This window comes from Chiloscyllium plagiosum, unplaced genomic scaffold, assembly GCF_037043375.1.
Source record: "Chiloscyllium plagiosum isolate Xiang-an unplaced genomic scaffold, Cpla_swu_hap1 HiC_scaffold_3, whole genome shotgun sequence".
Classification (NCBI taxonomy): domain Eukaryota; kingdom Metazoa; phylum Chordata; class Chondrichthyes; order Orectolobiformes; family Hemiscylliidae; genus Chiloscyllium; species Chiloscyllium plagiosum.
The window spans coordinates 3,448,470-3,464,261 of NW_028270141.1; the positions used below are offsets into that span (position 1 = coordinate 3,448,470).

General features: G+C 44.7%; 1 protein-coding gene across 1 annotated transcript in view; it reads left to right on the forward strand.

Moving 5' to 3' along the window:
- Positions 1–11,963: 11,963 nt before the first annotated feature.
- LOC122540420 (dihydropyrimidinase-related protein 5) overlaps positions 11,964–15,792 on the forward strand; it is a 65,175-nt gene continuing 61,346 nt past the window's right edge. The window contains exon 1 of the mRNA XM_043676164.2: positions 11,964–12,324. Within this exon, the coding sequence (XP_043532099.2) occupies positions 12,064–12,324 (261 nt within the window). The 5' untranslated portion in view covers positions 11,964–12,063. The remainder of the gene's footprint in view (positions 12,325–15,792) is intronic.

Consider the following 15,792-nt stretch of genomic DNA (forward strand, 5'->3'; position numbering starts at 1 on the left):
GGCAGTGACCACATCTGCAGCAAGTGTTGGTTGCTGGAAGAACTCCGGATCAGAATTGATGATCTGGAATCTGAACTTCAAACACTGCGGCACATCCAGGAGGGGGAGAGTTACCGGGACACTTTGTTTTAGGAGGCAGTTACACCCGATAGATTAAGTAATTCAAATTCAGTAAGTGTTCAGGGGCAACAGGGTGTGACTGTAAGTGAGGCAGGTAGGGAGATTCTGAGTTCAGGAGTGGAGGAGCCTCAGCCCTTGACCTTGTCCAACAGGTATGAGATTCTTGATCCCTGCATGGCTGAGGGAAAGGGCTGTGGACAGGATGAGCCAGCTGACCACAGCACCATGGTGCAGAAGGCCATTCAAGAGGGGGGAGGAAGAAGACAAGTGGTTGTTATCGGGGATTCTATAATTAGGGGGACAGATAGTATTCTTTGTGAGCCGGATCGGGAGTCCCGCACGGGGTGTTGCCTGCCCGGTGCCGATGTACAGGACATCTCCGACCGGCTTGAAAGGATGTTGGAGCGGGAGGGAGAGGACCCAGTAGTTGTGGTCCACGTTGGCACTAACACCATAGGCAAAGCTAGGAAGGAGGACCTGTTTGGGGATTATCGAGCACGAGGAAGGAAATTGAAGGACAGGTCCTTGAGGGTCATAATCTCTGGATTACTGCCCGAGGCACATGCTAATTGGCATCAGGATAAAAAATTAGGGAAGTAAACATGTGGCTAAGAGATTGGTGTGGGAAAGAGGGATTCCATTTCATGGGACATTAGCATGGGTTTTGGAACCGGAGGGGGGAGATCTGTACCAATGGATACCACCTCCACCTGAACCGATCTGGAACCAGTGTTCTGGCAAAAAGTATAAATAGGGTGGTCACTAGGACTTTAAATTTGTGAGTCGGGGGGAAGGGAAAGGGAAAGCAACAGGCAGTATGGAGTCAAGTAGAAAAGTAAGCAGCAGGTTAGCGTATGTGCAGGGTTGAAGTTCGAGGCATGAAGCAAAAAGGAAGGATAACTTAGGACATATTACTCGAGATGTTGGAAATCATAAGGCCAAGAAAATTATCATTAAGGTGCTTTACCTGAATGCTCGTGGTATTCATAACAATGTAGATGAATTAACGGCAAAAATCATTGTGAATGATTATGATGTGGTAGGCATCACAGAGACATGGTTGCAGGGGGTTCAGGACTGGCAGTTAAACATCCAAGGATTTACAACTTATCAAAAAGACAGGGAGGTGGGTAGAGGGGGTGGGGTTGCCTTGTTAGTTAAGAATGAAATTAAATCTATGGCACTGAATGACATAGAGTCAGATGATGTGGAATCTGTGTGGGTGGAGTTGAGGAACCACGAAGGCAAAAAAACCATAATGGGAGTTATGTACAGACCTCCCACAGTAGTCAGGACCAGGGGTGCAAGATGCACCAGGAAACAGATAGGGCATGTCAGAAAGGCAAGGTCACGGTGATCACGGGGGACTTCAATATGCAGGTGGACTGAGTGAATAATGTTGCTGGTGGATCCAAAGAAAGGGAATTCATGGAATGCTTACAGGATGGCTTTTTGGAACACATAAGGGAGCAAGCTATTCTGGACTTAATGCTATGTCATGAGTCAGACTTTATAAAGATCTTAAAGTAAGGGAACACTTAGGAGATAGCGTTCATAATATAGTAGAGTTCAGTCTGCAGTTTGAAAGAGAGAAGGCAAAATCGGGTGTAATAGTATTACAGTTAACTAAAAGTAATCATAGGAGCATGAGAGAGAAACTGACGAAAATCAACTGAAAGCAGAGCCTAGTGGGGAAGACAGTAGAGCAACAATGGCAGGAGTTTCTGGGTGTAATTGAGGACACAATACAGAGTTTCATCCCAAAGAAAAGAAAAATTATCTGTGTGTATGTGATGGTGGTGGTGTGGTGGGGCGGGGGGGTAGGAATTAGGCAGCCTTGGTTGACAAAGGAAGTCAGGAGATCAAAGAAAAAGAGAGAGCCTATGAAGTGGCCAAGAACACTGGGAAATCAGAAGATTGGGAAGACTACAAAAACAAACACAGGATAACAAAGAGAGAAATAAGGAAGGAGAGGATCAAATGTGAAGGTAAGCTAGCCAGTAATATTAGAAATGATAGTAAAAGTTTCTTTCAATACATAAGAAACAAACAAGAGGCAAAAGTAGACTCCAGATTGATACTGGAAGGCTAGTGTTGGGAGATAAGGAAATAGCTGAAGAACTGAATAAGTACTTTGTGTCAGTCTTCACAGTGGAAGACAAGAGTAATATCCCAACAATTAAGATGAGTCGGGGGCAGAGTTGAGTATGGTTGCCATTACAAAAGAGAAAGTGCTAGAAAAGCTAAAAGGTCTAAAAATTGATAAATCTCCTGGCCCTGATGGGCTACATTCTACAGTTCTGAGGGAGGTGGCTGAGGAAATAGTGGAGGTGTTGTTTGTGATCTTTCATAAGTTACTGGAGTCATGGAGAGTCCCAGATGATTGGAAAATCGCTGTTTTAACCCCCTTGATCAATAAAGGATTAAGACAAACAATGGAAAATTATAAGCTGATTAGCCTAACCTTGGTTGTTGGTAAAATTCTAGAATCCATCGTTAAGGATAAAACTTCTAAATTCTTGGAAGTGCAAGGTCAGATTAAAACAAGTCAAGTCAGTGGGAGGTCATGCTTTGCAAACCTGTTATAATTCTTTGAAGTAGGTTAGACCAGGGAAACCCAGTGGATGTTATCTATCTAGACTTCCAAAAGGCCTTTGACAAGGTGTCTCACAGCAGGCTCATGGTGTTTGAGGTGAGCTACTGGCATGGATTGAAGATTGGTGTCATTTCCGCCACCTCCAAACGGACCCCACCACCAAGGATATATTTCCCTCCCCTCCCCTATCAGCATTCCGTAAAGACCACTCCCTCCGTGACTCCCTCGTCAGGTCCACACCCCCCACCAACCCAACCTCCACTCCCGGCACCTTCCCCTGCAACCGCAGGAGGTGCAAGACTTGCGCCCACACCTCCACCCTCACCTCCCTCCAAGGCCCCAAAGGAAACTTCCATATCCGCCACAGATTCACCTGTACCTCCACACATATCATCTATTGCATCCTCTGCACCCGATGTAGCCTCCTCTATATTGGGGAGACAGGCCGGCTACTTGCGGAGCGTTTCAGAGAACACCTCTGGGACACCCGGACCAACCAACCCAACCACCCTGTGGCTCAACATTTCAATTCCCCCTCCCACTCCACCAAGGATATGCAGGTCTTTGGACTCCTCCATCGCCAGACCACAACAAAACGACGGTTGGAGGAAGAGCACGTCATCTTCCGCCTAGGAACCCTCCAACCACAAGGGATGAACTCGGATTTCACCAGTTTCCTCATTTCCCCTCCCCCCACCTTGTCTCAGTCTAATCCATCGAATTCAGCACCGCCTTCCTAACCTGCAATCTTCTTCCCGACCTCTCCGCCCCCACCCCAGTCTGACCTATCACCCTCACCTTTACCTCTTTCCACCTATCACATTTCCGACGCCCCTCCCCCAAGTCCCTCCTCCCTACCTTTTATCTTAGCCTGCTGGACAAACTTTCCTCATTCCTGAAGAAGGGCTTATGCCCGAAACGTCGATTCTCCTGTTCCCTGGATGCTGCCTGACCTGCTGCGCTTTTCCAGCAACACACTTTCAGCTCTGATCTCCAGCATCTGCAGACCTCACTTTCTCCTCAACTTGTATTTCTGAGCCAACTGGTCAAGTGACATCAGTATATCCCCCTCGAATAAGTCACCAGGCAAAACACGCCCCTAGCTGCCCATAGTTTAAACCCCAAGTCCATTATCCCTGGCTGAAAACCGAATACTAACAATGGGTGTAAAAAATGACATTTTGGCAATTTGCCCTTACTCTGATGCATTGCCCTCCACACTTCAACAGTATAAATAACTAATGAGCTATGGCAATATTCCTTAACTGTTCACATTTTGTCCAAGAACAGCAAGCTAGTAAGGGGGCATCTTGCCTGAGATACTTCAATGTCAAACATAGTGAGTGAGGATCCCCCCCGGGCCCGTCTTTCCCATCAGATAGCAACGAGCTTTAACTGATAGTTGTTGATATCTGCGAGGTCCACTCCTCCCAGTCTGTGGGGGAGCTACAGATTAGTCAGTTTAGTAAGGGGTCGCTTGCGATATGAGATAAAGGAACTGAACCAGCCATTCAGTCTTCCAAATGTTTGCTTAGTAAAAAGCATTTGAAGCATTCACATAAGATCCAGCAGACATGGGTGAATGTTCATTAATGAGAAAAACGATATGGCCACTCAACCTGGTCAAATGCCTTCTCTGCGTCTAGAGAGATCACTAATCCTGTACCGATCATTGTTGACTTTCTTGGATCATATTAAGTAATCTCCTGACATTATTTGACGATCTGCAACCTCTATAAAATGTATCTGATCCTCTTTCATGATGGAAAGCAGCAGGCTTTCTAGTCTTAGTGCAAGAGTCTTTGATAGGATTTTGAAATCAACATTCAGGAGTGAAATGGCCCTTTAGGAAGCACAGTGCTCCAGATGTTCATCTCTCTTAAAGATGGTGGGAGGAGGCCATGGCTATGTGAAACATTAAACATACTAAGAATCGGTCCTGACAATATACTTATAAATTCCTTCTAGAACTCACTGGGAAGTCTGTCAGGACCCAATGCCTTCCCATTCTGGAGCTGCCTCACAGCCTCCTGCACCTCTTGCTCTGAGTGTGGGGCATTGAGGAGAGACTCTTGTTCAGGGGTCACTCCCAGGAAGTTCAAATTCTTAAATAAAAGACTCCATCCTAACCCGCCCATCCTCATAACTTTCAGACTGGTATAGTTTGGAGTAAAATTTTGAAATGCCGCATTAATCCTTTTAGAATCATAGGTTAAATTGCCAATATCCTCCCTGATTGAGGTAATGGATTGGGGAGCAGCCCTTTTCCTGGCAAGATATGTTAAATACTTGCCAAGCTTATCCTGTGCTCAAACAGCCTTTGCTTTGCAAACATAAGCTCCCTCTTAGCTCTGTGTGAGTATGGAGTTCAGTGTAGACTGAAGCGCTGTGATCCTCTGCAGTTTATACAACAAAAGTCTATCAAAGTGTACCTTTTCAGCTCATGGAAAATTAGAAATGTTGTTTTTGCAGGTGGCAGCTGTGGGGTGTTAATTCTTGTAGCATGTAGCATGTAGCATACTTAAGGCTAAGACTTTAATGAATGTACAGGGTCTCTTAAAGAAAATAGTTTTAAGCTAGGAAATAACTTTAAAGGGTTGTAGCTGACCACAAAAAGAAACAGCAAGGGCATTTCACAATAAAGCTTATAGTATGATAAGAGAAACTGGGTAAAAGAAGCTGTAACAAACAAGGAACAAAGAATGCAGACAAGGACAGCAGGATGGCCAGATAAGAAAATAACTAACAAGTGAGGTAATCGGCTTATGATAGGATGGGAAAAGGGAGGCGTGATTCTGCAACTTGTAAACTGAATAAGAAAGCTAATATGCTCTGTTTTCACGCGCATTTCTGCTTGATTGCAGAAGCGTCCGGTTCTTGCAAGGCTGTAATAAATTGTTCTTGTTTCCAAGGCTTTGTCTCAGGCTGATTGATTTGTGAGTGAGTTCTGTTTCTCACAAGCTGCCTTCAGATGTGTTTCGAGCAAGCATTGTTGCTCACCCTTCTGCTATTTCTTCCTGGCAGAATAGGAAATAACCAACACCCAAGCATAGGCTTTAGCAGTTTCCCAAAGAACAGATGGATTACTGGCTGAGCCTGAATTAATGTCTAAAAAAGCGCTGAATTCAGTAGAAAAGAATTCAGTAAACTTGCTATCCTTAAGAATGAAGAGATCCAGTCACCAGTGCCATGAATCTACCACACTATCCTTACCCTTGACCATTAGATACACTGGAACGTGATCAGAAATAATTATATTGCCGATTGTACATGACACCACCATGTCCAAATGTGCTGCAGGAGTCAAAAGATCAGTCCTGGTTTGGCATTTGGACGAATTCAAGAAAAACGTAAAATCCCTGCCAGTAGGGTAAAGGTGACTCCAAACATCCTCCAGTCATAATTCAACACACATATCCCTTAATTGCTTAGATCATGATAAAGATATCGGGGGACCTTTGGACAATCTGTTCACCATAGGGTCTATTAGACAATTAAACTCGCCCCATGCACCCCCCACGATAATATGTTGAGATGCAAGGTTAACCAGTTTAGAAAGTGTGTCTATCAAGATCTTGAGGGGGTGGGCCGGGGGTACAGTAAACATTTAAGATCCCATATTCTTCCCCATTTGTCAAAGCTTTAAGGAGTATAAATCTCCCATGTATGGCTTTAATACACTCTAACAACTTAAATGGAAGATTCTTCCTAACATGTACGGCCGCCCTCCGACTCCTAGTATTGAAAGATGAGAAATAAACCCAGTCATACCCATTCTGTTGCACTGCATTGTCTAGGTGCATTTCTTGCAATAAGGCAACATCCACCCTCTTCCTTTTAAGACTGGCGAGTACCTTCTTCCTCTTGACCAGCGAGTGACTCCCCTTAATGTTGCAGGTACACCATTTGAACACATTTTTAGCCATAACCTTCTATAGCACCATTCAGTCTCCAGTGAGGAAGAACTCAAACTGTGAATCACCAAGCTTCAGTGGAACGAAGTCCAAAAACTACATAAACTGAAACAGCTACAACCAACAAACCTACAAACCTCGCAAAACCTATGTACAGCAAAAACAGAAAAGCAAACAAGTACCAAAGCCACTGATTGGAGGAATTTACCACCCATTCAAAGGGGGCACCTACTCATCCCAAAACCCTACTAACCACCCACTTAGCTCCTCCCAGCCAGGGTCATGCCCTAAACATAGGCAACCCATCATAAAGTAGCAAAAAAAGTAAGAAAAAACAAAATTAGTAATATACATGAGTAAGTTAAAAGTAGATATGTCACCCCTCCCTTGGTATAACCTAACTTAGAAATTAAAGGTAAATATTCTATCCATCCCGAGCATAATTTAATGCAACTTATTACCAACAAAAGGAGACTCCACCAAGTGTTCTCTGAAGAAGGACAAACCCGAACAACTCTGTTATCTGCGCCTATTCAATCATCTGTCTTAAGTCAATGTGTCCACAAAGTTCCTGGCGAGTCAAATAAATGTACAGATCCGTTATGATTAATCCAAAGCACAGCTGGATATCTTAAAGAGTACTGGATCCCAAGCTCTCTCAATGCCATTGTAGGACTTCCTCTTCTGGATCACCTGAAACGTCTTCGAAAAAGCATGACCCTGGAGCCCTTGCACATCAATTCCTTTAGATCCCTCCCCTCGGCTCCGGAAGCTTCCATGACTCTCTGTTTGTCTTTATATTGATGGATCCGTACCAGGACAGGGTGGGGGCACTGGTCTCCCTGTCGCAACCAGGTGGGCTCCCTCAATCTTTATCTTTCCCTTTTCAGCCTCCAAAGTAAGGAATTCCGGGAACCACTTCTCAAAGAATTCCACCAGCTGCTCACCTTCCATCCCCTCTGGCATGCCAACAACATGACGATGCTTCCTCCTGCCCCTGTTCTGAAGGTCATCCACCAGATCCAGCAAAGCACGGACCTGTATTTCCAGGGCTTCAATCCGAATCTTGGATGAATCAGCCTCTGCTTCCACCCCTGTGACCCAGCGTTCGAGCTCATCAGTCCTTTTGCCCAGGTCTTCCAGCTGCTGTTCCTGCTTTTGCAGCACAGCAGAGACCAGGGCCAGCTTTTCCCCAATTGTTTCTTCAATCTGCTTCTCCAGGGCCTCGCGAGATTTGGTGAGCTCCTTAACCAAAGCCCAGTGAGTAAGAAAGTCCGCTGCCCCGGTGGATTGAGCTGCCCCCACATCCCAAGCTCGGGTGAACTCCCTCATTTCGTCAGCATTCTCCCACAGCAAAAGCAAAGGTGAGTGAAATGTTCAGGTTCTGCAGTGCTTTTACTGGGTTTTTTGTTCACAGTAACATAGGTGGGATGGGATCTAGCTCTGTCCTGCTGATGTTGTGGCACAGAGCCCAGCAACGCGATACTCCTGGGTCGCCGCCATTTTGGATCCCCCATAATTCCGATTCTTGCCATGTTTCAGGAATTCACCTGATGTTCTATTAAAACATTATTAAGTGTCCAGATATCATAAACCATCATGCATGTCATTACTGGAGATCACAAAGAAAATTTAGTTTCCATCACTAAGATTTCTTCAAGAAGTTTGATTCCCATAATAATATTGATAGAAAGGTTTAATCTGACTCTAATGTACAATTTATGGAATTTAGCTTCATAAACACAAACAATATTATTTGGATTCTGATATACTTCACATCTCAAATCAAAAGGATTTGTTCAATTCAAGGTTTGGCACTATAACTGTATCAGCCAGAGATTCACAGAGATCTACAGAAAAGGAAAAGGTCCTTCAGGCCATTGTGTCCATGCCAGTGAAAAACGACCACCTAACTAGTCTAATTCCTTTTTTCAGCACTTGGCCCATAGCCCTGTATGCCTTTCCATATCTTGCCTTGGCATATCTTGCTGAAATCCAAGTAGACTACTTCAAGAGTGTTACTCTCATTTACACACCTGGTCACATCTTTGAAAAATTTAATCAAGTTGGTCAGACATGACCTTACCTTAACAAAACCATTCGGACTGTTCCTAATTGATCCCTGTCTCTCCAATGTTCCTCAGAATTGTTTTCAAGACTTTCCCCACCATTGAGGTTAGACTGATTGATCTGTAATTTCCTGGTTTATCTCCTTCTCCCTTCTTGAATAACAGAACCACATTGGCTGTCATCAAGTAAACTGGAACCTCTCCTGTGGCCAGAGAGGAATTGAAAATTCTTTGCTAGTGCCCCTGCTGTTCCCTCCCTTGCCTCACTCAATAATCTGGAGTATATTTCATCTGGGCCTGGATGCTTTATTTACTTTTAAGTCTGCCAGACAACTCAGAACCTCCTCCTCTCTGTCTATGTTATTTTCTTTAATTGTATCCCAGACCTTCTCCCTGATTTAGATACCCATATCGTCTATCTCACTAGTGAGCACCAATCCAAAGTATTCATTTACAATCCTATCTAAATCCTCAAGCAACATGCACAAAATACCACTTTGGTCCTTAATGGATCCTATTCTATCCCTTGTTATCCTTTTACCCTTAATGTAAAACAACTTATGACTTTCGTTTATTTTACCTACAGTATCCTTTCATATCCTCGTTTAGCACTCCTAATCTCCCGTTCCAGTTTTCTCTTGCATGTCCTATACTGTTGTAGAATTCCTGCTGTTTTGGTATTTTGGTAATAGCCAATAGGTCTCTCATCTTCTTTCAATCCACTGTTATATGAGTTTGGGTAAGTAAACTGGAAAGAAGATCTTAAAGATCGGGAATTGCCTCACATCACTATCATTAGTTACATTGATTGATAGGTCAAATGATTTAACTAGATTAGCCAGTGATGTTGCACAACCTAACAGCAAAGATAAATGAATGTTAAATCTCTATGATCCTCACACATTTTGACCAACATCCCCAACCTTGTGGATGAAGTAGAGCCCAAAGTAGGGAGCAATATTTTCAAATAGTGTTTCAATTGATTCCTTCTTATCGTGAGATGTAAGTTTTTGCCAAGATGCTCTTATATGTAATTATGCCTTTCTATGGCTGGGAGGAGAAGGTCTCAGTATTCACATGGCATTTACAATCTCCTACTGTCTCTTTTTGACATGACTTGTGTTGTGTTCATTGGAATCAGGTCCTATGTCAAAGTTCTATGCATAGGAATTCCATGATCCTCCATGTTGGGGTCTTCCATGTTCCACTGCGTGGAAGAGTGTGAAGCTGTCATTTGTGAGTCATACAAAATGCTGACTACTCACATTAGTAAGCACCTGCCCTTTTTTTATTTTCTCCCCAGGTTTATTAGCAACGTGACCAATGGGTCCAGTCATAGTGACTGTTACCATCACCGTTGCTGCGATGCAACAAAGGTGGAGAAAAATTAAGCTTCCATATTGAAGAGGTTACGACCGGAGATATCCTCCAATGCACAGGAAGCCCAAAGCTTTTATGCAACTGGCTGCTTCCAAGAAACCATGGGAGAAGCACTTTTGACCCCATCCCTGTTGAAGGGCTTTTGCCTGAAACATTAATTCTTGTGCTCCTCGGATATTGCCAGATCTGCTGTGCTTTTCCAGCACCACACTCTCGCCTCTAATCTCCAGCATCGTTTCTCAGTTCCGCCAGTGTGGAATCCTCAATCCTCAACCCACATGGACAGCAAGGCGTTTCCTGATGCACCTTGAGCCAGATCATACTGTTTCATCTTGTTTCTCCATGTTGCAGTGTGAACAGTAGGTTTTTCCGTCATTCCTATAGAGTTTAATAACCTGAAAGGCTGTGTTTCAAAGTTCTGAGGTGCACAGGGTGTAACACTCCACCAAACTCACCAATATTGACACTTAGCCAATTTCTAATAAAATTCAGCCCCATGACTCAATGAACAGAATTGTACATGCTCTTGGAAAGGGGTTCCCACTGTTTAAAGAGCAAAAGAGGTACGCCTATTATTACATAGGCAGACAGGCAATGTACCTTTAAGATGTGATACACAACATGTGTCATTCCAGTACAAAGATATACATTTAACCTTCAATTATATTTAGTACAATGGATTAAAGTACATTGTGTTCAGGCAGTCAGTTGTGGATACATAATGTACAATAGCCTTATTAACACAGAGGACATACTATGTGATATTGCAGCTATCTAAATACATAGTGTTGTTAATAAACTTCAAGTCACTTGTCTCAACAACAACCTGATCTTTGTGGTATGTATTATATAAACTCAGATTGGCAGTGGTATTTAACCCAAGAAACCATGTTAGGCTGACACCCTAGGGACTGGAGTACACATGGGTGGAAACGTAATTTGTTGCATTTCTCTTTAGTATGGTTTGTGATTTTATGAGATGTACCCATCAAAAAGGGGCATTATTGCTTGATTTTTGTGAATGATATTAAAGCAACCAACTGTAAGTGGCTGGATGGATCAGATGAGACAGTAGTGCCGAAGTGAGGATAGAAACTGGGACAGGAATCATGTGAAATGAGGTTATGCAGTCCGAGGTGAAAGGATTGGTGACACATTTCGGTATATCCGAGACATTAAGGAATGGGTTCGTTTGAGGCGTTATTCCAGTCTTTTAATCGATACTTTTTCGAAATGACAGTCCACTTCAGTGACATCAAAAAGAGGAAAAAGCACCACTTTGTTCGCGACAACCCGTGAGGAGGAATTACTTTTTAAAATGTCTGCCTTCTAAGCAGTAGCTGAAGTCAACATCTGAAAATCATCGGTTAGTGTACACTGTGGAGGGATGGCGATACATTTCATTGGAGCATATATTTGACTTTAAAGTTGCATTAAATATATTGAGGGGCAAATAAAACTTTTCCTGTTAGTGTTGCATTATTTCGTGGCTGATTTGTGCCATAATGCCAAATAAATGCTATCGTAGCGGAGTGGCTGGGGATTGTAACAATGCTGGGCGCTGCTGGAACTGATACCGGACCAGATTCCAGGACCACGCCAAAGGGGCTCGACGAGCGCTGGGAGTTGGAGTCCATTGGTTGGCCCACCCTCCACCCGCCAGAGGGCATTGCCGGGGAGGCGGGGACTACAACCCCCAAGCTCCACCGCGCGGCGCTGTCCGCCCGGCTCCCCCACCTGCCTGTGATTGGCGGAGGGCTGACAATCGCGCGATCCAGGGGCTGGCACTTGCCAACGGTCACCGGCGGCGGGAGGACGGAGAGGCTCCCGGTGTGTGGGGGAGGGGAGGGCTCGCTCACTCACACGGTACGGTGTGTTCCCCGCCGCTGCCGCACTCACCGGCTGTAAGGGGAGGGGGGGGCAGTTTGTGGAGTAAGGGACGGACGGAGGGAGAGAGAGAGCGAGCGAGCTTTGTGGGAGAACAATGCACGCGAGCGCCAGCGCCCTGCGGACCCTCATCAAGGGGGGCCGGGTGGTCAACGACGACTGCACCCAGGAGGCGGACGTCTACATCGAGAATGGCGTCGTCCAGCTCGTCGGCCGGGAGCTCATGATCCCCGGCGGGGCCAAAGTCATCGACGCCACCGGCAAGCTGGTCATGCCGGGCGGCATCGACACCAGCACCCACTTCCAGGAGACCTTCATGAACGCCACCTCGGTGGATGACTACTACCACGGCACCAAGGTAAGGGGGGGGGCATTGTCTTCACCCCCTCCCCCACCCCCAGAGCACGGGCTGGGGCGGGTCGGTGCATAAACAACCGCTCAGCCCCTGCCCGTTCGAAGCCAGCGGCCCCTTTGTTGGCCGGATCCCGCTGGATCTGGGTGGAGCCGGCTCCAGTTCATCATCTGTCAGTGATGGTGGTGGGAGAGGGAGCGTGGGCTGCCTGTGTGTGTGCAGACAGGGAAGCAAGGCTGATGGATTCAGGGAGCAGCAGTGTGACTGTGTGCACGGGGGTGAGGATGCCACGGATGTAAGAGGGGATGTGAACAATGCTTCTTTCCCCACGAAGACCTCCCGCCTGACACTGCTGATTTCGGATTGAAGTCTAAATCTGACTGGGAAAGTTCACAGTTTCTAAAGCGCTGAGCATAGGAATACAATACTGCATTCATAATTGGCACCTGTGTGGACGTATTAATATGACCAATATTTTTACCTTATGTATGTTTGCGTAACTAACTTGAACAGCTTTTGCATATATGTGACTGGTTTTTTTGCAGTTGGAGAAATTTGTTTTTCTACAGCAAAGGCTTTTTAACCGCTTGGACTGGTCATTTGCACTACTTTTTTTAAAATTCTTACTTTCGGATGGTTGAATGAGTTGCATCTCTGTGATGTTCAGATCCTCATCTGTGTTTATCTTATTAAGGATAAAATCACTACTTAGAGCATTATTTAGAACATAGAACACAGCGCAGTACAGGCCCTTTGGCCCTCGATGTTGCGCCGATCCAAGCCCATCTAACCTACACTAGCCCACTATCCTCCATATGCCTATCCAATGTCCGCTTAAATGCCCATAAAGAGGGAGCGTCCACCACTGCTACTGGCAGGGCATTCCATGAACTCACGACTCGCTGAGTAAAGAACCTACCCCTAACATCTGTCCTATACCTACCCCCCCTTAATTTAAAGCTATGCCCCCTCGTAATAGCTGACTCCATACGTGGAAAAAGGTTCTCACGGTCAACCCTATCTAAACCCCTAATCATCTTGTACATCTCTATCAAGTCACCCCTAAACCTTCTTTTCTCCAATGAAAACAACCGCAAGTGCCTCAGCATTTCCTCATACGATCTTCCTACCATACCAGGCAACATCCTGGTAAACCTCCTCTGCACCCGTTCCAGTGCCTCCACATCCTTCCTATAATATGGCGACCAAAACTGCACACAATACTCCAGATGCGGCCGCACCAGAGTCTTATACAACTGCAACATGACCTCAGTACTCCAGAACTCAATTCCTCTACCAATAAAAGCCAGTACGCCATATGCCTTCTTCACTGCACTATTTATCTGGGTGGCAACTTTCAAAGATCTGTGTACATGGACACCAAGATCCCTCTGCTCATCCACACTACCAAGTATCCGACCATTAGCCCAGTACCCCATCTTTTTGTTACTCTTACCAAAGTGAATCATCTCACACTTAGCTACATTGAACTCCATTTGCCACCTTTCTGCCCAGCTCTTCAGCTTATCTATATCCAGCTGGGTAACCTGCCGCATCCTTCCTCACTGTCAACAACTCCACCGACTTTCGTATCATCCGCAAACTTGCTCACCCAACCTTCTAGCCCCTCCTCCAGGTCATTTATAAAAATGACAAACAGCAATGGTCCCAAAACAGATCCTTGCGGAACACCGCTAGTTATGGCACTCCAAGATGAACCTTTACCATCAACTACTACCCTCTGTCTTCTTTCAGCCAGCCAATTCCTAATCCAAACCTCCAACTCACCCTCAATGCCATACCTCCGTATTTTTTGAAGTAGCCTATCATGGGGAACCTTATCAAATGCCTTACTAAAACCCATATACACCACATCTACCGCTTTCCCCTCGTCCATCTCCTTAGTCACCTTCTCAAAGAATTCAATAAGGTTTGTGAGACACGACCTGCCCTTCACAAAACCATGCTGACTATCCTTGATCACATTATTCCTATCCAGATGACCATAAATCCTATCCCTTACAATTCTCTCTAAGACTTTGCCCACAACAGAAGTGAGACTCACCAGCCTATAGTTACTAGGGTTATCCCTTCTTGAACAAGGGAACCACATTTGCTAGCCTCCAGTCTCCTGGCACTACTCCTGTAGACAATGAGGACATAAAAATCAAGGCCAATGGCTCTGCAATCTCCTCCCTTGCTTCCCAGAGAATCCTAGGATAAATGCCATCAGGCCCAGGGGACTTATCTATTTTCACCCTTTCCAGAATTTCCAACACCTCTTCCCTACATACCTCAAAGCCATTAATTCTACTTAATTGTGCCGTATTCACATCGGCAACAATGTCCTGTTCCTGAGTGAATACTGAGGAAAAGTATTCATTCAGTGTCTCCCCAATTTCTTCAGCCTCCACGCAACTTCCCACTACTATCCTTGACTGGACCTATTCCTACCCTAGCCATTCTTTTATTCCTGACATACCGATAGAAAGCCTTAGGGTTTTCCCTAATCCTACCAACTAAGGACCTTTCATGTCCCCTCCTTGCTGCTCTTAGCTCTCTCTTCAGGTCCTTCCTGGCTACCTTATAACTCTCAATCGCCCCAATTGAACCTTTACGCCTCATCTTTACGTAGGCCGCCCTCTTCCATTTAACAAGGGATTCCAATTCCTTATTAAACCAATGTTGCACATTCTTAATCTAAGGCAATTTCTTTAGGTTAATGATGAATATTGGGACCTTTGAATTGGAGTATTGTTATTAGGGATGAATTATGAATCACCCTTTTGAGTTTACCTTCCTTTGAAATAGTTTGCAATGTTAGGAGAAATTTCAGATAATAACATGATTGTGGTGACAACACCGAAACAAAAAATAAAGGCTGGACATACAATAAAAATATCTGTTTTATATCCTACGTGGGACATAGTGTTTAATCAGCATATGATATAAGTTATAATTTAAATTTCTAAAAGAGCTTTTTATCAGAATACCGCTTGCACAAGTCCACCAATAATTCAACTTTGATAAGCTAACAAAAGACAAGCTTGTTAATATTAGTACAGTTTTTCACAGCAAATTGCAAAACTGCATTGCTCTTCTGCAGCCTGTGCCAAAAGTACTAATAGTGTTTAAATTTGTCATCCCTCCACTATGGTAAAAACAAGGACTGCAGATGCTGGAAACCAGAGTCTAGATTAGAGTGGTGCAGGAAAAGCACAGCAGTTCAGGCAGCATCCGAGGAGCTGGAAAATCGACGTTTCGGGCAAAAGCCCTCCACCATGGCAGTTTAAATTGAGTGTCAAGTAGTCCTGATACTCAGCACTTAAACAGCCAGCATTAGATTGTGAGTTCAGGCCCAGTTATACAAAGTGACAAAATTCTTACATCAAAATAGTGGGTAAAACATGCAATAAAAAAACGAAAGAACTGCGTAGCTGAAAATCAGAAACATACACAGAAATTGCTGAAAAA